A 22,724-nucleotide genomic window follows, 5' to 3' on the forward strand; every position below is an offset into this window, starting at 1 on the left:
TATCAAGAAGGACGGTGCCAACAATCAGTACACAAGCATATGCAACAATATGATGCATGATCATGGCATGTAGATGCGATGTGGTTTGTGCTAATGCATCTAGCATTCTATTTGAATGAAGTCCATTTGAACCAGGGTTCAAATGCAACTCCAAATTAAACATTTATAAATGCCATTCATGTGTTTTCACCTATAGAGCAGGTCTAGGTTGGTTTTTCATGCATGAAATTGGTACAGATGGATAGATTGAATTTTTCTGATAATTTTTCATATATAAATTATTTCAAACTGAGCTACGATTGAATTTTTGTGAATTTTTGAAGTTTTGGCTATTTTCTGGAATTTCCTGAATTATTTTAAATCCGGAAAGTCAATTACTGTGGCATGCTTGCATCAGCAAGTCAACGGCGCTAACCAGGTCAAATCTGACATGTAGCATCACGGCTCCACAAACCGTCCTGGTCTTGGGAAAGAGCTGTTGATTCCAGCCTTTGGTCCGGAAGCTTGGGCGTTTGAAATGGAAGGGTTAAGGACATGGGTGATCTCATGGATGTCCTTACCAGGTAGACCGAGTCAGATAACACGAAGGATATAACTTCTGATGATGAAAAGTCTAGCAAAGGCAAGAAAAATGGTGTTGGCAAGAGCCACCAGCAGAATAACCACAACAATGGTAACAACAGCAACAAGCGCAAGAGTACTGAAGGACCTTCAGATTTCGTCGCTGGTGTGAATACAGGTTTCAGAAATCATCTTCGTAATAACAACAACTCTGGCAAGCCTTACTCGTGCAATAGCCCTCATAACTATGAGGAAGCCCTGAAAGGTCCTTGTCCAAAACATAGTTACGACGGGAAGCCGACCACTCACTCTTGGGAAAACTGCTTCATCATGCAGGAATTCGAAAAATAAGCCTTTCAGAACCCACACGGTGGTGGAGGCCATGGTGGACACCAGGGACATCCTGGAGCCGGCAGCTCTAGCGCCGGCTTACACAGAGCTGGCTCTAAGGAGCACTTCCCAGGTGCCAGGTTCCAAGGATCAGGCGGCCAGAACATCAGATTTCAAGGTAATGGCAATAATCGAGTAAACAACCATCGCGCTGCATAAGGAAACCAAAACCAGGGAAATCAGTCTGGGTTCCAGAGCAATCCCAAGCAGTTGAACAACGGGCAGTATCATGTCTTCATGACCAGTACTTGCAAGTGTGACCGAAGACTTCAGAAACAGGCGGTCAACATGGTTTAGCCGGTGGTTCCGGAATACTTGAATTGGTTAGAGCAGCCTGTGACTTGGAGTCAGGCGGACCACCCTCCCCGAGTTGATAATCCGGGTTGCCTTACCTTAGTGGGTGCACCTCAAGTCAACAGATATAAGCTCATCGAGGTACTCATGGACGGTGGGAGTAGCTGCATTGGGGTTTCCTCGAAGAGGAGAGGATGATGCAGTACAATAGAGATAAGTATTCCCCTTAGTTAAGAACCAAGTTTATCAATCCAGTAGGAGAACCACACAATACCTTGTGAATAGCAGCTACACACAAAATAACAAATACTTGCACCCGACGCAAAACAAGGGGTTGTCAATCCCTTGGCAATTAATTGCAAGGATCAAATCTCGTAGTGTTAGGTATATAAATAAAAACACAAAATAAAATAAAGGCAAATAAATTGTAGCAATATATTTTTGGATAAAGATAGATCCGGGGCCATAGTTTTCACTAGAGGCTTATCTCTAGAACAAAAAGCATACGGTGGGTAAACAAATTACCGTTGGGCAATTGATAGAAAAGTGCATAGTTATGACGATATCCAAGGCAATGATCATGGAAATAAGCATCATGTACGAGACAAGTATACCGACTCCTGCCTGCATCTACTACTATTACTCCACACATCGACCGCTATCCAGCATGCATCTAGAGTATTAAGTTCATAAAGAAAAGAGTAACGCCTTAAGCAAGATGACATGATGTAGACAAAGTAAACTCAATCAATATGAATAAATCCCATCTCTTTATCCTTAATGGCGACAATACAAATAAGAGCCTGATCCCTTTCTGTCACTAGGATATAGACCATCGCAAGATTGAACCCATCACAAAGCACCTCACCAATTGCAAGATAAATCAATCTAGTTCGGATGAATTTGTTAGAAAAACAACTCAACCGTCGTCTACGGTGTTTCACGGGATAGTTCCTGGAAAGTCGGCATATCCTGTTGGGAAAATTTCTTTGGTGGTCGCATTTGGAACTGAGTTCAACTACATGACTGAATATCTGAAGTTTGAGGTGGTCAAGATTAAAAATCCTTACCAGGCCCTGTTCAGACGGCCGGCTTACGCACACTTCATGGCACGTCCTTGCTATGTGTATCTAAACTAAATATGCCAGGGCTTGAGGGTACTATCACGGTCAATGGTGACAGGAAAAATTGCGCTTGAGTGTGAAGAAGGAGACGTTGCTTATGCTGAGTTAGCCTGTGCAGCTGAAGAGTTGATCAGTTTCACAATGACAATGTTTACTTGGCTGACGTGACTTCGCTGAATAAGCTGACTACCGAGTCTGACCTCGTGCTCAAGTTCAATTTAGTTGAGGATACAAAGCATGTCGAACTCACCCTTGGTGATTCATCTCAGCAGTTCACTGTTAGGGAAAATATGGATCCCAAATAGGAAAGCATTCTCATCGAGTTCATCCGTGAGAATCGGGACATTTTTGCATGGAAACCTATGAAATGACTGGTGTACAAAGAGAAATTACTGAGCACTGCGTAAGGGTTGATCCAAAGATGAAGCGTGTCCGGTAATACCTTCATCGTTTTAACGAGGAGAGACGCAAAGCTATTGGTGCAGAGGTGGCTCGGCTCCTAGCTGCCGGGTTCATTGTTGATGTTTTCCACCCCGAGTGGTTGGCTAGCCTAGTGCTTGTTCCGAAGAAAAACGGTACTTGGCGAATGTGTGTTGATTACACATACTTGAACAAGGCTTGTCCCAAGGATCCGTTTGCTCTTCCTCGCATTGATCAGATTATTAACTCTACCGCTGGCTATGAGTGTTTCTGTTTCCTAGATGCTTACTCTGGATATCATCGGATTAAGATGGTAGAAAAAGACCAGGAGAAGACTACCTTTATCACACCATTTGGAGCTTTCTGTTATACGCCCATGCCATTTGGACTAAAGAGTGCCGGAGCCACTTATCAGCATTGTGTGCAGAATTATTTTTGCAACTAGATTGGACGCAATGTTCACGCTTACGTTGATGATATCATGGTCAAGTCTTAGAAGAAAGAAACCATTCTTGATGATCTAAAGGAGACGTTAGACAATCTTCGAGTTTACCGGATGAAGCTTAACCTGGCAAAATGTGTGTTCGGTGTTCCTGCAGGTAAACTACTGGGCTTTCTGGTGTCAGAGCGAGGTATTGAAGCCAACCCGGACAAAATAAAAGCCATCACATCGCTCGCGAAGCTGGCGAACATCAATGTCGTCCAAAGTTGACGGACTGTGTGGTGGCTTCGAGTCGGTTTATGAGTCGACTTGGGGTGAGGGCGATTCCTTTGCTCCACCTGCTCAAGAAAACAAACAATTTCGTTTGGGGAGATACAATAGATAAATCTTTTGAGCTCCTTAAGAAGAAATTGTCAGAACCACCTATCCTTGTTGCTCCCCATGACAAAGATCCGATGCTCCTATACATTGCTGCCAATAATACAATAGTAAGTGTGCCAGTAGTCGTGGAACACAAGGAAGAGGGGAAGGAATATCCAGTTAAAAGGCCAGTTTACTATGTCAGTGAAGTCCTGACCGAGTCAAAACAGCAGTATCCACATTGACAGGAAATGGTTTTCAGTGTTTTCATGGCCAGTCACAAATTGAAGCGCTATTTCCAGGAGCACCTTATCATTGTGGTCAGTTTAGCACCTCTGGGATATATCATCCAGAACAGAGAGGCTACATACCCGGTTGCCAAGTGCACTATCGAGCTTGGTCCACATCATCTGAAGTATGCGCCTTGGACAACTATCAAATCTCAGGCTTTTGTGGATTTCATCAATGACTGGAATGAGTTACAAGTCCCCAAAGAGAAGCTAGACAATAGGTGTTGAACAATACACTTTGATGGTTCCAGACAATTGGAAGGCTCGGGGGCTGGAGTTGTCTTAACTTCGCCACGAGGTGATAAAATTTGTTATGTTTTGAGGCTCATGTTTTCCCTGTACTAACAATGCAGCTGAGTATGAGGCTTTGCTTCATGGGCTTCGTATGGCTAAGGAAATGAACCTCGACCGAGTCAGGTGTCTGGGCGACTCAGATTTAGTTGCTCAACAGGTCTCTGGGACTTGGGGCTCCGAAGATCCTCTCATGGCGGCTTACAGACACGTTGTTATGGTCATTGTCGGTGTCAAAACCGTCGGATCTCGGGTAGGGGGTCCCAAACTGTGCATCTAGGCCGGATGGTAACAGGAGGCAAGGGACACGAAGTTTTACCCAGGTTCGGGCCCTCTCGATGGAGGTAAAACCCTACGTCCTGCTTGATTAATATTGATGATATGGGTAGTACAAGAGTAGATCTACCACGAGATCGGAGAGGCTAAACCCTAGAAGCTAGCCTATGGTTTGATTGTTGTTGCGTATGTTGTCCTACGGACTAAAACCCTCTGGTTTATATAGACACCGGAGAGGGTTAGGGTTACACAAAGTCGGTTGCAATGGTAGGAGATCTGCATATCCGTATCGCCAAGCTTGCCTTCCACGCCAAGGAAAGTCCCTTCCAGACACGGGACACAGTCTTCAATCTTGTATCTTCATAGTCCAGGAGTCCGGCTAAAGGTATAGTTCGGCCATCCGGACACCCCCTAATCCAGGACTCCCTCAGTAGCCCCTGAACCAGGCTTCAATGATGACGAGTCCGGCGCGCAGATTGTCTTCGACATTGCAAGGCGGGTTCCTCCTCCAAGTACTTCATAGAAGATTTTGAACACAAAGATAGTGTCCGGCTCTGCAAAATAAGTTTCCACATATTGCCATAGAGAGAATAATATTTACACAAATCTAATCTGCTGATGTATTCCGTAGTGTGACACACCACGGCCAAGCCTTTATCCGAGTCGTTTCATTATCCCACCTCAGCGCGTCATGCGAGGTGGTTTCCTTGGCACGTCTTGTTAAAGCAGAGATCGTGTCCCCTTATTCCGGGATTCTCATCAATACGGGCGTGGGTAACCCAACCGCTTCTAGGACCCCTAGATTATAGGCAAGTCCAAACGGACACGGAGAGGACGCTTGATATTCACCCTCTTTATAAAGGGGACAAGGCTTTTATTTTTCCCTCCCGTGCTCAATCGAATCCTTCCCCCACCTCAAGCTCAAACACCCGAAGTTCAGGTCAGGTGCTCCGAACCTTTAGTCATGTCCGGATCTAGCCTTCAAGGCTGATGGGTGCCTTCCTCCGTCACGGAAGAAGACATCAAAAAGTTGAGGGAGGCCAGATATCTGACCGCCGAGATTTTGCATCGGCTGCCTCCCCGAGGGCAGGCTATTCCCACCCCTGAACCCAACGAGAACGTCGTGTTCGTCTCCCACTTCCTCCGAGGTCTAGGCCTTGCTCTGGATCCTTTCGTCAGGGGTTTGATGTTTTATTACGGGCTAGACTTCCATGATCTAGCTCCGGACTCTTTTCTTCATATCACGACATTTATTGTCATGTGCGAGGCCTTCCTCCGGGTTACCCCTCACTTTGGCCTCTGGCTCAAGACCTTTGAAGTGAAGCCGAAGATGATCGAGGGGCAACATGCAGTGTGTGGAGGTGCCTCAGTACGCAAGATGACGGGAGCTCCGTGGCCCAAAGGTTCCATCCCAGATGTGTCTGAATTGTGGCAACAGGAGTGGTTCTACATCACGGCTCCTAGAAGTGCCAAGTGGGCGGCCGCCCCTGTTTTCCGCTCGGGCCCTCCACCACAACTGATGTCATGGATCAGCAGAGGTCTGAGCTGGGGGCCAGCCAAGGACGTGCCTATACTGCAAAGCCGCATTCGAGATCTCTTCAATGGAGATTTCAGTTTGGTTGCGGTAATACAAGTTATGCTGGTTCATCAAGTCCAGCCTTGCAAACGCCGGCCTCTTCGCCTATGGGAGTTCAATCCCGAGGGACCGCATGTCATTCAAAATTTTCTCGGCCTGACGCACGAGGAGATGTACAAGTCATTCCTCGGACCTCAGGTGGAGTGTACGGAAATCACCGAGGACGTGGGCCTGAGTAGTAACCGCGCCGCCGAACAGGTAAGGCATCTTCCGGCCGAACATACTATCTCTCCTTTGTTACGAAGTTATTTCTGAGAGTTTGCTTTTCGACCAGGACTGGCAAACAAAGGCAAAGTTGGTTCGGTGTTCGGCCCCCCTCCCTGAGGGTTTGGAAAATCCGGTATTGGAAAAGATGCTCCAGACCGCACCTTGCCCGGAGCCCTTGAAGGAAGATACTGTGGAGGATAACGCAGGCGGACGCGGGCCCCCAACGCTGCCCATTCTAGCCGAGGGAGCGAGGAAAAGGACTGCACTCGGGGATTCGGAAGCCGAAGCTTCCAAACGGGGGAAGAAGTCTCCCACAGAGGGTCCTACCTTGGGGGAGCCGTTGCCGCACAAAGTCCGCAGGGGGATTAATTCTCCCGCGAGTCGTAAGTGACCCGAAATACTTTAATAGTACAGATATGCCATCTTTTTCTTCTGAGAAGATAACCACTGCATATATTTTTGCAGTTCGGGCCTTAGCCCCTCTCAAATGAGCTCGTCTTCGGGGGATCTTCTTCCAGAGATGATGGAGAGCGAAACGCCTCCTCCGGACTCCTCCGCTCCAGAAGCGGGCGGCCCTGAAGTGTCGTCGCGGAGGGCCTCTCCGAGTCCGGTGAGGCCAGAAGATAATCCCATTGACCCCCAAAGCTCCCAGTGTCCGGCTCCCGAAGAGAGCAGACAAAAGAGTCCGGCACCGTCTAGTGTGCGATCGGATGTTCTGAGGGAGTTGGTGGGGCGAGCGGCCATCTCAGATGAACACCGTGTGCTGATGAATACGGTGATGGAGAGAATATCGTCCGCCGAAAGCGGATTGCATGAAGCTTTTATGAGTCTACTGACAGGCTTTGAGGTACGTAAAAGAATGTATGATAGTCCTGCACATGCTAGGTGTGCCCTGTGTAGATAGTAGCCCCTGAGACTCTGGTTGTTGTCGGAAACAACGACGAACAGAGGATCATATTCCCAGGTAATAACCATACTTCCTTTATGTGCAGGTGATGGAAGCTCTGGTGGCTAGCCGGACTAGCGAGTTTGCCTATTTAGAACGGCAGTTGGATGCGGCAGACGCCGACATCGAGCTTGTTAACAAAAGGCTTGACGAGGCACAGGGTAAGTGTCATTATCTGGTAAACGCCACAATAGGAAGAGCAGTATGATGCCAACATCTTTAATATGTTGTGACTGCAGATGGAGCTGCCACTGTGAAAGCCTTGCGGGCAGAACTTGCCCGATCCAAGGAACAAGTGAGGTTGGGTAATGCGGCTGCTTTGAAGGCGGCCGAAGAGTTGCAAGCCGAGAAGGCCGCGCATGGCGAGAGCCGAGACAAGATGGACAAGATGGCTATAGAATTAAAAGCCGGCGCCGACCGTTGTCGGGTTCTTGAAAAGGAAAACCAAGCGAAGGCATCGGACCTTGAGAAGGCTGCTGCGACGAGAAAAGACCTCTGCTCTGCTATGAGGGCAAAGAAGGAGGAGCTGCGGGAAGCCGGGGATATTGTAGCTGGGAAATCCTTTATGTTGCGGAGGAAATTCGGAGATCCACGGTATGCCCCTCTGGATCGGCTGTGGAGTTCGGAGGATGTGTATATGGATTTGGCAGCGAGCGCTGCCGATGCGGCCAAGTACTTCCAGGGTCAGACGGACCGTGAAGTAGACCAGCTGTTTTGGAGACAATTCCATTCTCCCGAGCGTCCACTTTCATTGACTGACCAATTAGCCGAATGGGCCGAACTAAATAGGTTGTCCGGACTCTCCATTAGGTCTGTTGTGGATCAGCTATGGCCGGAAAGGTCAAAACCGAACAACTATTTCAGCTTGGTGCAGCAGTTCCTTGACGTGGTGCCGCGCATTAATGCGATGAAGAGGTCGGCGTGCATAGAGGGCGCACGGATGGCCTTTGCCCGTGTTAAGGCATACTGGGCGGAGATGGATGCTACCAATGTTGCAGCGCGGGATTCGGCTATAGGTCGAAAGGCTGCTGAGCACTACTTTGAAGAAGTTCTTGAGGGTGCCCGTTTGATAGAGACCCAGTGCTCAAAAAATATTATGTTTGAGTGATATGTAATCTCATTGTAAGCGAAATGCTTTTATAAATTTTTATAAGGCTATGTTTATACTTTTGCCTGAAAGTAATATGATGCCTCCTGGGCGGCCGTTTATGTATACATGTGTATAACCTGAAAGATTGCAGTCGTCGGCTTCAACCCCCACGCATATAATGCGGAGGTGCTCGCAAAAACACGCACTCACACTTAACCCAACGTCTTGGTCCTATTAAGGAGGTGATAGCGGAGCGAGCGAGGCAACCGAACTATAATGCTTTAGCACTTTCACTTAGCCATAGGAGTTTGACAGTGGGGCTACTAGATAGCCCCTGGTGGCTCCGCACTCTCCCGGTTCCGGGGTGCGTACATGCCTGGCCGGAAAACGGCCCTTCGTTAAGGCAGGGGAATTCTAACATTCCCACAGGTCATCGAGTGGTTGACCAGTCTCACGCTATATCATGACAGTCAGTTTTCGGCTTTCTCTACTGAGGTGCTCGTCCGGATGAACTAGGGCACAATCGCAGTAGTTCTCCTGGTGCTACCTTAGCCGGTAAAGCGGAACGTAAGGCACCAAAACACAGGAGCCGGGCAAACCCAACATTTGACCAAAGACAATGATTCAGAGCTGATGCACATAGGGCCAAACTCGCGACGCCGAACACTCCCTAAGGTATTAGGTCTTTGTGGTATAAACCGGGCCTAAATAATGGCCTTTGTAAGAAGCCCCTTGTGTCCAGGTACGTGCATTGTTCTGGCATGGCCACATGCCAAGACGTTAGCATCCTTCTCAACGGTGGATATGTATCAACAAGAGACAGTAAAAAAGGTTTACGCAGGGTCTTAATCTAAAAAGAATCCTTGGAGCGGGTCCCTGCTGCACGTCTGCGCCTGTGTCTCCGTTGTGCCATATCCTGGACGGGTGTAGCACGATGATCGTCTGTAAAAGAGAGGAAGTTAAGTGAAAAAGTTGTCGTGCAAAAAGATAGTTTTTAAAGAAACCATGTATAATTCAAGATGATAAGAAATTGCCACTTGTCTGCGCATGTTGAGCCCCTTGTATTGACAAATAGGGGTGTGACCACTTATTCGGTATAAATAGCGGCACCGGACTTGATTAGTTGTGTCTAAGGTCTTGATGACCTATTTGGATGCTTTCACTGGTCCGGGCGCCTTTAGTGTGCGGCTGCCATGGCAGCCGCACTCTCTTCGGCGCGCAGAGATCGCTTGATATTTCCGTTCACTGAAATGATGCCATGTGGACCGGGCATCTTGAGTGTGAGGGAGGCATAGTGTGGTATTGCATTAAAGCGAGCGAAAGCTTCGCGTCCGAGCAGTGCTTGATAGCCACTTTGAAACAGAGCGATGTGGAAGGTTAAATGCTCGTGACGGAAGTTATCGTGGGAGCCGAATATAACCTGTAGTAGGAGGGAGCCCGTACAACGAGCCCCTGGGCCTGGCGTTACTCCTTTAAAGGTAGTATTGCTATGGCGAATTTGTGTTGGGTCTAACCCCATCCCGTGGATTGCATCCTGATATATTAGGTTTAGGATGTTGCCGCCGTCCATCAAGACTCATGTGAAGTGATATCCGCCAATTACTGGGTCTAATACCAGGGCAGCCCATCCTGCGTGTCGGATACTTGCTGAGTAATCGCGATGGTCGAAAGTGATCGGTTGAGACGACCAGTGGCAGGACTTTGCGGTGACAGGCACTTGGGTATATTTTCCTGGGAGTGCCGTGTTGTTTTTTCCCTTGATCACGTGTAACACGTTTACTGTTTTGACTTATGGTGGAAATTTCTTTTGTTCCGCCGTGTCTTTCTTGGGAGGCTCGTCCTCGTCTTCACTTGGTGTATCCTCCCCCTTATGTACGGCGTTGAGCTTGCCGGACTACTTGAAGACCCAACATTCTCTGTGGGTATGATTAGCAGGTTTACCAGGGGTACTATGGATCTGACATACTTGGTCCAGAATTTTGTCGAGGCTGGACAGTTCATCCCTGGTGCCTTTAGGGGGCGGCTTTTGACCTGGCCGAGAGCTTTTGAATCCGGCATTTACTGCCGTGCCCTTCGTGATGTCTTCTTTATTCCGGCGTTTGTTATTGTTGTTGCGCCGTGATTTCCCGTTTTCATCTCTAACTTCAGATGTACCAGGGTCGTTGGTGCTGCATCTGGCTAGCCAGCTGTCCTCACCCGCGCAAAAGGGGTCATGAGGTTCGTTAATGCGGCCATCGTTCTCGGCTTATTTTGGCCGAGATGTCTGGCGAGCCATTCGCCACAGACGCTATGCTTGAAAGCTGCCAAGGCTTCGGCGTCCGGACAGTCGACAATCTGGTTCTTTTTAGTAAGAAACCTGTTCCAAAGCTTTCGGGCTGACTCTCCGGGCTGTTGAGTTATATGACTCAAACCGTCCGCATCCGGAGGTCGGACATAAGTCCCTTGAAAATTTGCCCGAAAGGCGTCTTCGAGCTCTTCCCAACTTCCAATGGAGCTTTCGGGGAGGCCTTTGAGCCAGTGACGAGCTGGCCCTTTGAGCTTGAGGGGTAGGTACTTGATGGCGTGGAGATCATCTCCTCGAGCCATATGGATATGAAGGATGTAGTCCTCAATCCAGACCCCAGGGTCTGTTGTTCCGCCGTATGCCTCTATGTTTACGGGCTTGAATCCCTCTGGAAATTCATGGTCCAGCACCTCATCGGTGAAACATAGGGGGTGTGCGGCACCCCTGTAGCTAGGTGTACCGCGTTGTTCGTATGTTTGTTGTGTTGCATTGTATGCTAGGGCGCGCTTGCGTGGTCCATAGATGGATCTTGTTGCATCGTCCTTTGGGTGCGAGCCCTCGCATGGGTCGCGTGTTGTATTGTGAGCGGCGTTGTATACCGCTCTGTGTTGGTAGAGGGGTCGTCTATCCGACCAGGTGGCTGCTTTGATATTTGGTTGTGGGGGGTCTGAGGCCTCCTCATCGAATTCGGGTAGCAGCTTCCGCTTTGGGTAGCTCTTGGAGGGGCGATTGTCGCCGTACCTTGCTGCTATGTTGAGTATTTTACTCCATCTGATTTGGAGTGTGTCTTGCGCGGCCTTGAGCCTTTGCTTCTGCTTTTTCAGACTCCTCGCGGTGGCAACAAGCCTTTTACGGGCAGTCTGCTGCTCCGGGTGCCTGTCCGGCGTAATGTCGTCCGGACCATTATCCTTGATAGGATTTGTTTGTTCGGTCTGATTATCCGGATTGCCGTTGTCCGACAGCGGTTCGCCCTGCTCCAGCGCTAGGTCTGTGTGATTGCTATTTTTGTCGAGGCGGGATTTGGGGCGGCGCTTGCGTCGCCGCTTTGACTGCTTTTCGAGGGAACAAGCCTTCGGTGCATCCTTCCGCTCCTCGTCGTCATCTTTTGGTGCGTCCATCATGTATACGTCATATGACGATGTGGCGTTCTAGGGCCCAATAGGCGCTGGTTCTTCATCGTCTCCTTCATCGGCGTCCATACCGTCGATGTCTTCGGAGTCGAAGTCGAGCATGTCGGTTAAATCGTCGACATTGGCTACAAAGTGGGTGGTGGGTGGGCTTTGAATTTCTTCATCGTCCGTATCCCAATCTCGCTGACCGTAGTCCGGCCAGGGCTCTCATGATAAAGAGAGAGACTTTAGTGATTTCATAATATCGCCAAAGGGCAAGTGCTGAAAGATGTCCGCGGCAGTAAACTCCATGATCGGCGCCCAATCGGATTCGATCGGCAGAGGCGCGAAGGGTTCGGAGTCTGGAGAGGAGTCCGGCTCCTTGGAGTCACGAGTCTCGCAGAGTGCGGGGCTGGTGTTCGGCTCGATCGCCGTTGGGATCGCAGCCCCCGAGGCGGCGTCCAACCACCCATCCTCGATCGGCGTAGTTGGCTCTGAATTAAGGGTCAAAGCCGATGCGGGTGCGACCTCCAGGGCACTGTTCGGCGACAGAACTAGATCATGCTCATCGTGACAGTGCGGCGCGCTCGGCAGTGGCTCGAATCCGTCGAAGATCAAGTCCCCGCGGATGTCAGCCGTGTAGTTTAAACTTCCAAATCTGACCTGACGGCCAGGGGCATAGCTTTCGATCTGCTCCAGATGGCCAAGTGAATTGGCCCGCAGTGCGAAGCCGCCGAAGACGAAGATCTGTCCGGGGAGGAAGGTCTCACCCTGGACTGCATCGCCATTGATGATCGTAGGAGCCATCAAGCCTGACGGCGACGACACAGAGAAACTCTCAATGAAAGCACCAATGTCGGTGTCAAAACCGGCGGATCTTGGGTAGGGGGTCCCGAACTGTGCGTCTAGGCCGGATGGTAACAGGAGGCAAGGGACATGAAGTTTTACCCAGGTTCGGGCCCTCTCGATGGAGGTAAAACCCTACGTCCTGCTTGATTAATATTGATGATATGGGTAGTACAAGAGTAGATCTACCACGAGATCGGAGAGGCTAAACCCTAGAAGCTAGCCTATAGTCTGATTGTTGTTGCGTATGTTGTCCTATGGACTAAAACCCTCCAGTTTATATAGACACCGGAGAGGGTTAGGGTTACACAAAGTCGGTTACAATGGTAGGAGATCTGCATATCCGTATTGCCAAGCTTGCCTTCCACGCCAAGGAAAGTCCCTTCCGGACACGGGATGAAGTCTTCAATGTTGTATCTTCATAGTCCAGGAGTCCGGCTGAAGGTATAGTCCGGCCATCCGGACACCCCTAATCCAGGACTCCCTCAGTCATCGCAGGTCATTTCAAAGGATACCAAGTTGATCACATTGACCGCCAGCTCAATGAGGCAACAGATGCGTTGTCTCGCCTGGGATCTCATTGCAAGCCCGTTCCACCAAAAAATTTCCTGGATGTTTTGCATAACTCGTCGGTCAAACTACCAACGGAGGAAGACGTTGCTATTCCTGTCCCAGAGGCAGCTCTTGTTGCATCTTTCCCCACGACACCAGATTGGACAATACCTTACCTGGCTTATCTTACTTGTGGCGAGCTCCCTGAAGAGGAAATCATCGCCTGTCAGATTATTAGGAGGTCTAAGTCTATGACTTTAGTCAATGGCGAGTTACACAAGAGAAGTATTACAAGTGTTTTTCAGCATTGTGTTTCTCTTGTGGAAGGCCATGAGATTCTCAATGAAATTCATTCTGGCAATTGTGGTCATGATGCCGGCTCAAGGTCTCTGGTCGTGAAGGCTTTTCGACATGGATTTTACTGGCTAACATCTCATGCAGATGTAGAGGTCATAGTTCGCAGATGTCATGGATGTCATAAATTTGCACGTCAGGCTCATGTGCCGGCTCAAGAACTTCAGATGATCCATGCATGGGAGCTACTGGCGGGAAGGAGACTAGATCGAGACATCCCATGCTAATCCTTCGCAACCTAGACCACTAAGGCAATAAAGGGTACCAGATCTCCCTTTGGTCAGCCCGAGCGAAACAAACAGAGAAGGATCCAAATAAGGGGTAAAGAAAGGTCCTAACATCGATCAACGATGAGTGAAAGGAACAAGAAACCCTAAGGTGTCAAAAAAAGGAGATGAGGTTTGGTAGGAGAACCCTATTTGGTTGTGACAAAGTGTCGACCCTTCATATGGAGAGGAGTGACCGAGCGACAGAATAGGTCAAACCATTAGCTAGCACAACGACAGGTTTACGTTTTTTCTATCGGTTTTGGGGACCTTCTAGAAGGTTCTTGAACATGGATTTTAATGTCAGGTTTATTTTTAACTGTTTTTCTAGTTTTTTTGGTTTTCTATTTATCATTTTTTATTTTCATGAATTCTCAATTTGCAAAAAATGTTTGAAATATTTTAAAAAAATTGAAATTAAAAAAGTTTATGTTTTTTCATTTTTTGGAATTTCAATCTTTTGTTCCAAATTTTACCCACAAATATTCAAATTTTGTTCATAAAAATGCTCAGGAATTTAATTTTTTGTTCATGTTTTCAAAAACACTTTCTGTTTAAAAAAGTGTTTAGAACTTCAAATTTTGTTCACTTTTTCCAAAAAGTGGTCAAAATCTTCAATTGCTGTTCACAATTTCTTACTTTATTCGCCTTTTGGAATTTCAATTTTTATTCATGTTTTTCAAAAAGTGTACTTTTGAAAATGTTCAGAATTTCAAAATTTTGTTCCCAGGAGGTCCCGTTTGGTGGGACTTGCAATGGAATTTCCTTTGCTGAGTGGGCTAACTTTTGGTTACGTGTGTGTAACGCAACCATCTATGGGATGGGCCTAAAGAACGACGGTTTTTGGCCCAAAGCACACTAGTGTCGCTCTGGCGTTAGTCGCGTCCAAATCCTTACGCTGCCGTCAGCCCTAGCCGTTTCCCCCCACCTCACGAGCTCTCACCACCCACGAACAAATCCCTCGCAGCCGTCCGATCCTCCGCCACGTCATGGATCCGCGTGCCTGTTCTTGTACCCAACGACCAGGATCTGCGCTGGCCCATCCGCCCAAACCTAGAGGCCTCTCGGCCCTCTTGTTCTTCCCCGCCGGCTACAAATCGCCCAAAATTTCCCCTGAATTTTCCACAACCACAACACCAACTTAAACCAGAGGAGAAATTTTCTCGCGAGAGTTCGTGTGTAGTAGAAGAGTGGAGGAGATGAAGCCGGCGGTTGAAGGCGACGAGCGTGCGGCGGAGATCGCCCGCATCAAGGCCGCCGCGGCCGCCGCCAAAAAGTCGGCGGAAGAGGTGGTGGATGTGGATGATGAGGGTGAGGACGACGAGGGAGATGAAGAGGAGGAGGCGGTTGATGGCGACGACGACGACGACGAAGTCGACGACGATGGGGAAGATGACGATGACGAGGGGGTGAAGGGTGAGGAAAAGGGGTCGGCGCCGCAGCAGGTGGTCGACATCTCCGATGAGGACGACGACGGCGGCGACGAAGAGGAGGGTGGTGACGATGACGACGACGACGACGACGACGATGATGACGAGGAGGACGACGACGAAGTCGACGAGGAGGAGGAGCCTGAGGTATAAATTTCTCATCGTCTTGTAATTTTGTTGGCATCTAAAATATGTGCCATCTCAGTACTTTCGGTTACGTTTACTCTATGAACATATACTTCGTTATGCTAGAGAAATTCCAGATCTGTCTTCAGATCTTGTTGATACATGCTTTCCTCAAAGAAACCGGATTTCTCGTGGCTGTCGATTAATATTTTTAGATCTGTAAAAAGTAAGTATGACAGTTGCATCTGGCTAGTTAGATAGATTTAGAAATTGGGATTTTTTTTCTTTTGCTCAACCTGCAGGCTTTTCTGCTCTGTGTTCGTTTAGATCTTGTCGACTGTACTCTGCTATACCGTTCAACCTTTACCTGTCCTTCCATTGTGTGGTAGTTGACATTCAATTGGCATATCCACCGGCCGTCCGTTGTTGTGTGGTCTGCAGTGTAGCCCATCAGATCAGAACCACGTCCCTTTTCCGAGAATAGTCAAGGACAAAGTATATGTCCCCTTCGATATACTTGCTATATTTAGTTGTTAAAAGAAAAAAAAAATCCTTGTTTAGGGATGGTTTTCCATCTGAGCTGTTAACCTATAGGCCACACAATAGAGATGGGGCTATGATATGCCATCTATGAATTATCTTACTGTACTAGATCTGCCTTGCGGTCTTCCAAGGTATCTTGTCTGCAGGAAATCTCACTATTTCCAACTCAGATCCAAAGCCACCTAGATATGCAACCAATTTGGTGCAGATCTGTCAGATTTGATAGTAGGCCTAGTTCTTGTTTCTCACTCAGATCCAAATACACCTATATATGCGAATTATTTAGTGTAGATCTGTCAGATTTGGTAGTAGGCCTTCTTTCTGGCGCTGTTCCATGTGTGCTTGGAGATGAGGATCATCAGAGGCTGTTTCTGAGGATGTGCCTAGAGCTTGTCCTGTGTTGCACATTGACTGATTTGCCTATCTGATCCAAAGCACTAGTCAAACACTTCCATTTTCATTTCTTTTATTTTGCTGAGGAGGTGATGAATATCAGAGGATGAGCCTAGAGCTCTTCCTATGTTGCAAAATAACTGATTTGCCTATCTGATCCAAAGCACTAGTGAAACACGTTCATTTTCTTTTCTTTATTTGGCTGAGGAGATGATGAACATCAGAGGCTGTTTCTGAGGATGAGCCTAGAGCTCTTCATATGCTGCAAAATAACTGATTTACCTATCTGATCCAAAGCACTAGTCAAACACTTTCTATTTTCTATTTTTATTTTGCCAAGGAGATGATGAATTTCAGAGGCTGTTTCTGAGGTTGAGCCCAGAGCTCTACTATGTTGCAAAATAACTGATTTGCCTATCTGATCCAACTTACTATTCAAACACTTTCATTTTCTTTTCTTTATTTTGCTGAGGAGATGATGAATATCAGAGGCTGTTTCTGAGGATGAGCTCAGAGCTCTACCTATGTTGCAAAAGTACTGACTTGCCTATCTGATCCAAATTACCATTCAAATACTTTATATTTTCTCTTCTATTTTGCCTAGGAGATGATGAATATCAGAGGCTGTTTCTGAGGATGAGCCTAGAGCTCTCCATGTGTTGCAAAATTACTGATTTGCCTATCTGATCCAAAGCACTACTAGGTAGAATTTTTTTGGGCTACTGGTGAGAAGCTGTATGTAGGCTATGCTTGCTATCTTGGCTGTTGTGTCAATTTGTTTTACCTTCATTGGGGAAATGATGATTAATTCTTCAGATATGTCCTAAATGGGCTTTTAAAAGAATGGTGACAAATTGCACGTCAGTCTGATCCCCTATGGTTTTTTACTAATTTGTTAGTAGTATCCACTTTTATTTGGGAAATGATGATTATTTCATCTCAGATGTCCTTTATGGATAATTCAGAATGATGAGAAATTGCACGTCAGTCTGATCCCAAACTGTAGTTAAACTGTTACTAATTTATATTGATCTGTCACTAGTTGATTTATGTTGATTGTCCACCAAATAATTGGTTTGCCCTTCTCAACTGTGATGAACATTCCTATAATAGTCAACTAGCATCGTTGTGATCAGTCAAACTAATTTGGACCCCCTTGCACTGTTGTTTGTGGCAGGAGGAGCTAGGAACTGAATATCTGGTGCAGCCGCTTGGCCGTGCTGAAGACGAAGAGCATTCCAGTGACTTTGAGCCAGAAGAAAATGGTGATGGTGCTGAGGACGAGGAGATTGAGGATGATGATGCTGAGGATGGTGAGGATTCTGTCAAGGCGCAATCCTCTTCGAAGAGGAAGAGGTCTGGCGCGGAGGATGAAGATGATGATGACGGTGATGATGATGGTGATGATGATGAGAAGCCTCCATCAAAGCGATAGTCAATTTGTTCTTGCTGATCTGGTATCTTTTCTGCTTGGGCCAAGAAGGAAAATAATCCTCACGGAGAGGGTTGTTGGTAAATGCTGTAGCTTTAGGACATCTGTGGTAGGTGTAGCAGCTCGAACTTGAGTCTACCCATGTTAGTTGTTAGTGCATACTGCTGATGTTGATTAACAGCCTCGGGGAACTTCTGTATGAGCATTAGATATGGGGCTTGTTATATGCTTGTGTAGCTTCTGATTAAAACCTGTGGAATGTGGATGCTCTGTTCTGAATCTTGTTTTCATGATATTTCTCTTGAACTAGCTTGCTGTTATTTTACTGTTGTCTCTGCTCTGACCTACAGTTCTCTTGGTACTATTTTTGTTTGAGCGCTTAGAAAACATTTGCTGCTATTGGCACTTACACATTCTTTGGATTCCCTCAACAAGCCTGATAACATTAAATTAATTCTATCACAGTGCCATTGCTCGCTTAGTGTCATGGCTGTTAGCTCTGGCTTCATGATTTCGTAATCCCGTTCTGCTTGCTACTCTACCACTATTGCAGGCGTTCAACCAAAGTACTCGTTCTGCTCTTGTATATTGGAGATTCGAGAGCTCGGGGTACACAGATAAAATAAATGGATGTTAATTAGGACGCAAAATGGCCAGACAGGGGGCCGGTACTGTCGAAGCGTCCGGCATGTTCATGTAGAGTTCACGAGTGCACTGGAGGAATCCACAGAAATTCTTCTACAGTCGCAAAAGGCAATCCTTCGTCCTTTGTTTCAATCGCGATTGTCACCAGGCCGTCTGCTAGATGCAGTCGTGGCGGCTGGGGTGTTTGAAAAAATGCGAGCATCAATCTCAAATCTAGGATTTGAATTTTGGTGGACTGAAAATATCACTGCCCTCTTAACTATTTAATCACATGTTGATTCGTAGGAGATATAGATTTAGTAGTTTACAATTGTCGAAACAAAAAACTTACAACAAGAAAATTGTGTGGAATGGTGAGGGGAAGCCACTCAAAGGAAATTTCAAACGGCCTATCGTAAAGACCCAAACATGAACATGAAATTGAAGAATTACAGTAAGCGAAACTAGTAACCGATCGTGGGAGTGGAATCACAACATCGACGTGCATTGTTTTTGTGTAGAGCTTATCACGAATCAAAGCACAGTTATGTAGATTGGAAGGAATTGGGTGAAGGAGTAAGGAGCTTATCACAAATCGAAGCACCGACTCATGAGCGGCAGCTACATTGTTCCCTCGGTTCGTAGTGTTGCCGCACATAGTCTACATCCCCATCCCTGCACACCGCCACCGTGCTTCTAGGCGACCAATGTGGCCCTTCAAGCTACCTCGAGTTCCATGGAAAACACCTCCTTATTTTTCCAATACACGCTCCTCGCTAGCGTCATTGTCTCTTCACAGACTAGTTCATCTACTTGGAGAACCATGGGAAACGTCATCATCTTCTACCCACATGGCATTTTGCACCACAACTGTTTCAGAGGCCTCTTCTGCTAGTCCCTCGAACATGGTGTAAATTCATGATGGTCCCCATCTACGCACACTTGGTACTAACAAGTAACAACACTGATGCGTGCCTTTGTCCCGACATGTCCACGGGTCTAGCAAACCTGTTTGGACGCACCAACTTTTATAGCTTCGACAACATCATCTTTGGCATCGACACCGTCACACACAAATTCATTCAATTGACTGTGATGTGCGCCAGCCCAGAGATCATATCTCACGGCACACATTCACTTGATAACAGGAATACCAAACCAACATATATTACAGGTACAAGACCAAAGTGTTTCAACACCGCACTTTTGAGAAGGTTCTAAGAGTGAAGAAGCACAAGGTAGCTCCCCAACGCAGTCTGGATATGGAGTACATCAGCACTCGCACTGATCTTTTTCCTGATGTGTATCATGTTCTGTGAAGCATGGATTTGCTTCGCTTTTTGTAGTTCAACAAGGCTTACAATGAGGTTCTTTATACTATAGTTCTATGCCACCGTGTATTTGACAGGAGATCTAATCGTTCATTTGTGTGGCGCTCACAGGGTGCTACTTTGAGGGCATCCAAATTTGACTTAACTACTATCACAGGGTATTAGTTCTCCTCTGAGCCTCAGGAGGGCTATGGCACAATGTTTCAACACTTTTGTCACAGAAGGGATCTTGCTTTTGCGTATAAGGAGGGGACTCCTATTACTGATGTTGGCGATATCCGGGAGCTATTGTCCAAATATGACACTCTTTGTCAGATCTTCCAGAACTCCTTGTCCCCCAAGACAGGTTCGTCTGATGAGTTTTGGGGCACCACTATTGACTTTCTTGTCTATGACTATGAGGATAAGAAGGTCGATGTGCTCGATTTCATGTTTGAGGAGATGAGGACTTCTGTGTTTGACAACAAGTCAGCTGTGTTTACACTATTCATCCATGCTCTCATTGAGGCCAAGATTGCTGGCTGTGATAAGCTTTTGCAGAAGTTGCCTATCTCTCTGCCTACTAGATTCACCAACTCCAGACCTCAGGTGCATGATGATATGCTACACTTAGTGCATAAGAAGCCCAGTCCCAGGAAGGTGTCTGTTGCTACTAAGGTGGGTGGTTCCTCATCATGAGGTGCCATCACACATGATCCCACTGGCTTTGCTCACACTATTGCTTATTCTCCTCCGTTCAACAAGAAGGAGAAGAACATGCTTTTCCATGGGTTCAACAACTTGTTCAAGATGTGTCAGTCCAGTGCCAGGCCTCACATCAGGGACGTTAACTGCAGGAAGAAGATGTGGAGAGAGCTGAAGGTAATTAAGGCAGAGAACACTAGAGAGAGGCTCGACCACCTAGTCGTGAGGACGTTGACAATATTGCCACAAACTACTCCAACCCCCGCCTTTGCTATATCCCTGAGGATGAGGATGATTATGCTGCCAGTGCCCTCCTCGAGCTTGGATCCTCGCGTTAGCATCATCTTTTCTCTTTTTGGTGTCTCGATGCCAATGGGGGATGAGTGTTCTATCTGTTGGAAATATGCCCTAGAGGCAATAATAAATTAGTTATTATTATATTTCCTTGTTCATGATAATCATTTATTATCCATGCTAGAATTGTATTGATAGGAATCTCAGATACATGTGTGGATACATACACAACACCATGTCCCTAGTAAGCCTCTAGTTGACTAGCTCGTTGATCAATAGATGGTTACGGTTTCCTGACCATAGACATTGGATGTCGTTGATGACAGGATCACATCATTAGGAGAATGATGTGATGGACAAGACCCAATCCTAAGCCTAGCACAAGATCGTGTAGTTCGTATGCTAAAGCTTTTCTAATGTCAAGTATCATTTCCTTAGACCATGAGATTGTGCAACTCCCGGATACCGTAGGAATGCTTTGGGTGCACCAAACGTCACAATGTAACTGGGTGGCTATAAAGGTGCACTGCGGGTATCTTCAAAAGTGTCTGTTGGGTTGGCACGAATCGAGACTGGGATTTCTCACTCCGTGTAACAGAGAGGTATCTCTGGGCCCACTCGGTAGGACATCATCATAATGTGCACAATGTGACCAAGGAGTTGATCACGGGATGATGTGTTACGGAACGAGTAAAGAGACTTGCCGGTAACGAGATTGAACGAGGTATCGGGATACCGACGATCAAATCTCGGGCAAGTATCGTACCGATAGACAAAGGGAATTGTATACGAGATTGATTGAATCCTTGACATCGTGGTTCATCCGATGAGATCATCGTGGAACATGTGGGAGCCAACATGGGTATCCAGATCCCGCTGTTGGTTATAGGCCGGAGAGTTGTCTCGGTCATGTCTACATGGTTCCCGAGCCCGTAGGGTCTACACACTTAAGGTTCGATGACGCTAGGGTTATAGGGAAAGTATGTACGTGGTTACCGAATGTTGTTCAGAGTCCCGGATGAGATCCCGGACGTCACGAGGAGTTCCGGAATGGTCCGGAGGTAAAGATGTAAAGATTTATATATGGGAAGTCCCGTTTTGGTCACCGGAAAAGTTTCGGGTGCTATCGGTAACGTACCGGGACCACCGGGAGGGTCCCGGGGGTCCACTAGGTGGGGCCACCAGCCCCAGAAGGCTGCGTGTGCCAAGTGTGGGAGGGGACCAGCCCCAGGTGGGCTGGTGCGCCCCCCACCAAGGCCCAAGGCGCGTGGAGAGTGGGAAGGGGGCAAACCCTAGGTCCAGATGGGCCTTAAGGCCCACCCTAGGGCGCCCCCTCTCTTCCCCCCCCTTGGCCGCAACCCTAGATGGGTTTTGGGGCTGCCGCCACCCCTAGGGAGGGAACCCTATATGGGGGCGCAGCTCCTTCCCTTCCCCTACATATACTTGAGGTATTGGGGGCTGCCCAACATATGATTTGATCTCCCTCTTGGCGCAGCCCTACCTCTCTCCCTCCTCGTCTCTCGTAGTGCTTAGCGAAGCCCTGCTGGAGTCCCGCGCTCCTCCACCATCACCACGCCGTTGTGCTGCTGCTGGACGGAGTCTTCCCCAACCTCTCCCTCTCTCCTTGCTAGATCAAGGCGTGGGAGACGTCACCGGGCTGTACGTGTGTTTAACGCGGAGGCGCCGTTGTTCGACGCTTAGATCGGAATCGACCGCGATCTGAATCGCTGTGTGTACGACTCCATCAACCGCGTTCTTGTAACGCTTCCGCATTGCGATCTTCAAGGGTATGAAGATGCACTCTTCTCTCTCGTTGCTAGTATCTCCATAGATTGATCTTGGTGACACGTAGGAAAATTTTGAATTTCTGCTACGATCCCCAACAGTGGTATCAGAGCTAGGTCTATGCATAGATTCTATGCATGAGTAGAACATAAAGTAGTTGTGGGCGATGATTTGTTCAATTTGCTTGCCGTTACTAGTCTTATCTTGATTCGGCGGCATTGTGGGATGAAGCGGCCCGGACCGACCTTACACGTACGCTTACGTGAGACTGGTTCCACCGACTGACATGCACTTGATGCATAAGGTGGCTGGCGGGTGTCTGTCTCTCCCACTTTAGTCGGATC

General features: G+C 47.5%; 1 protein-coding gene and 6 non-coding genes across 7 annotated transcripts; all 7 read left to right on the forward strand.

Moving 5' to 3' along the window:
- The first annotated feature begins 14,785 nt into the window (after nt 1-14,785).
- On the forward strand, nt 14,786-17,971 carry LOC125545155 (acidic leucine-rich nuclear phosphoprotein 32-related protein-like). The gene is made up of 2 exons (XM_048709032.1): nt 14,786-15,315; nt 17,408-17,971. The coding sequence occupies exons 1-2, from the start codon at nt 14,938-14,940 to the stop codon at nt 17,663-17,665; spliced, it is 636 nt and encodes a 211-aa protein (XP_048564989.1). The 5' UTR covers nt 14,786-14,937; the 3' UTR covers nt 17,666-17,971.
- LOC125549746 lies at nt 16,178-16,272 on the forward strand. The gene has a single exon (XR_007301468.1). It is a non-coding gene; the product is annotated as a small nucleolar RNA Z119 (small nucleolar RNA).
- Nucleotides 16,427-16,527, forward strand: LOC125549745. The gene has a single exon (XR_007301467.1). It is a non-coding gene; the product is annotated as a small nucleolar RNA Z119 (small nucleolar RNA).
- On the forward strand, nt 16,693-16,792 carry LOC125549742. Its single transcript, XR_007301465.1, has one exon. It is a non-coding gene; the product is annotated as a small nucleolar RNA Z119 (small nucleolar RNA).
- Nucleotides 16,830-16,924, forward strand: LOC125549741. Its single transcript, XR_007301464.1, has one exon. It is a non-coding gene; the product is annotated as a small nucleolar RNA Z119 (small nucleolar RNA).
- Nucleotides 17,020-17,107, forward strand: LOC125549723. Its single transcript, XR_007301449.1, has one exon. It is a non-coding gene; the product is annotated as a small nucleolar RNA Z122 (small nucleolar RNA).
- Nucleotides 17,145-17,230, forward strand: LOC125549721. The gene has a single exon (XR_007301448.1). It is a non-coding gene; the product is annotated as a small nucleolar RNA Z122 (small nucleolar RNA).
- Nucleotides 17,972-22,724: the final 4,753 nt, after the last annotated feature.

The sequence above is a fragment of the Triticum urartu genome, chromosome 3, assembly GCF_003073215.2.
Source record: "Triticum urartu cultivar G1812 chromosome 3, Tu2.1, whole genome shotgun sequence".
In the NCBI taxonomy this organism is placed as follows: domain Eukaryota; kingdom Viridiplantae; phylum Streptophyta; class Magnoliopsida; order Poales; family Poaceae; genus Triticum; species Triticum urartu.

Bases quoted from the DNA above. Each gene is read 5' to 3' on its own strand.
- LOC125545155 (XM_048709032.1), top strand. From the start codon at position 14,938: ATGAAGCCGGCGGTTGAAGGCGACGAGCGTGCGGCGGAGATCGCCCGC. The intron at 15,316-17,407 runs GTATAAATTTCT...TGTTTGTGGCAG, and splicing joins ACGAGGAGGAGGAGCCTGAG to GAGGAGCTAGGAACTGAATA.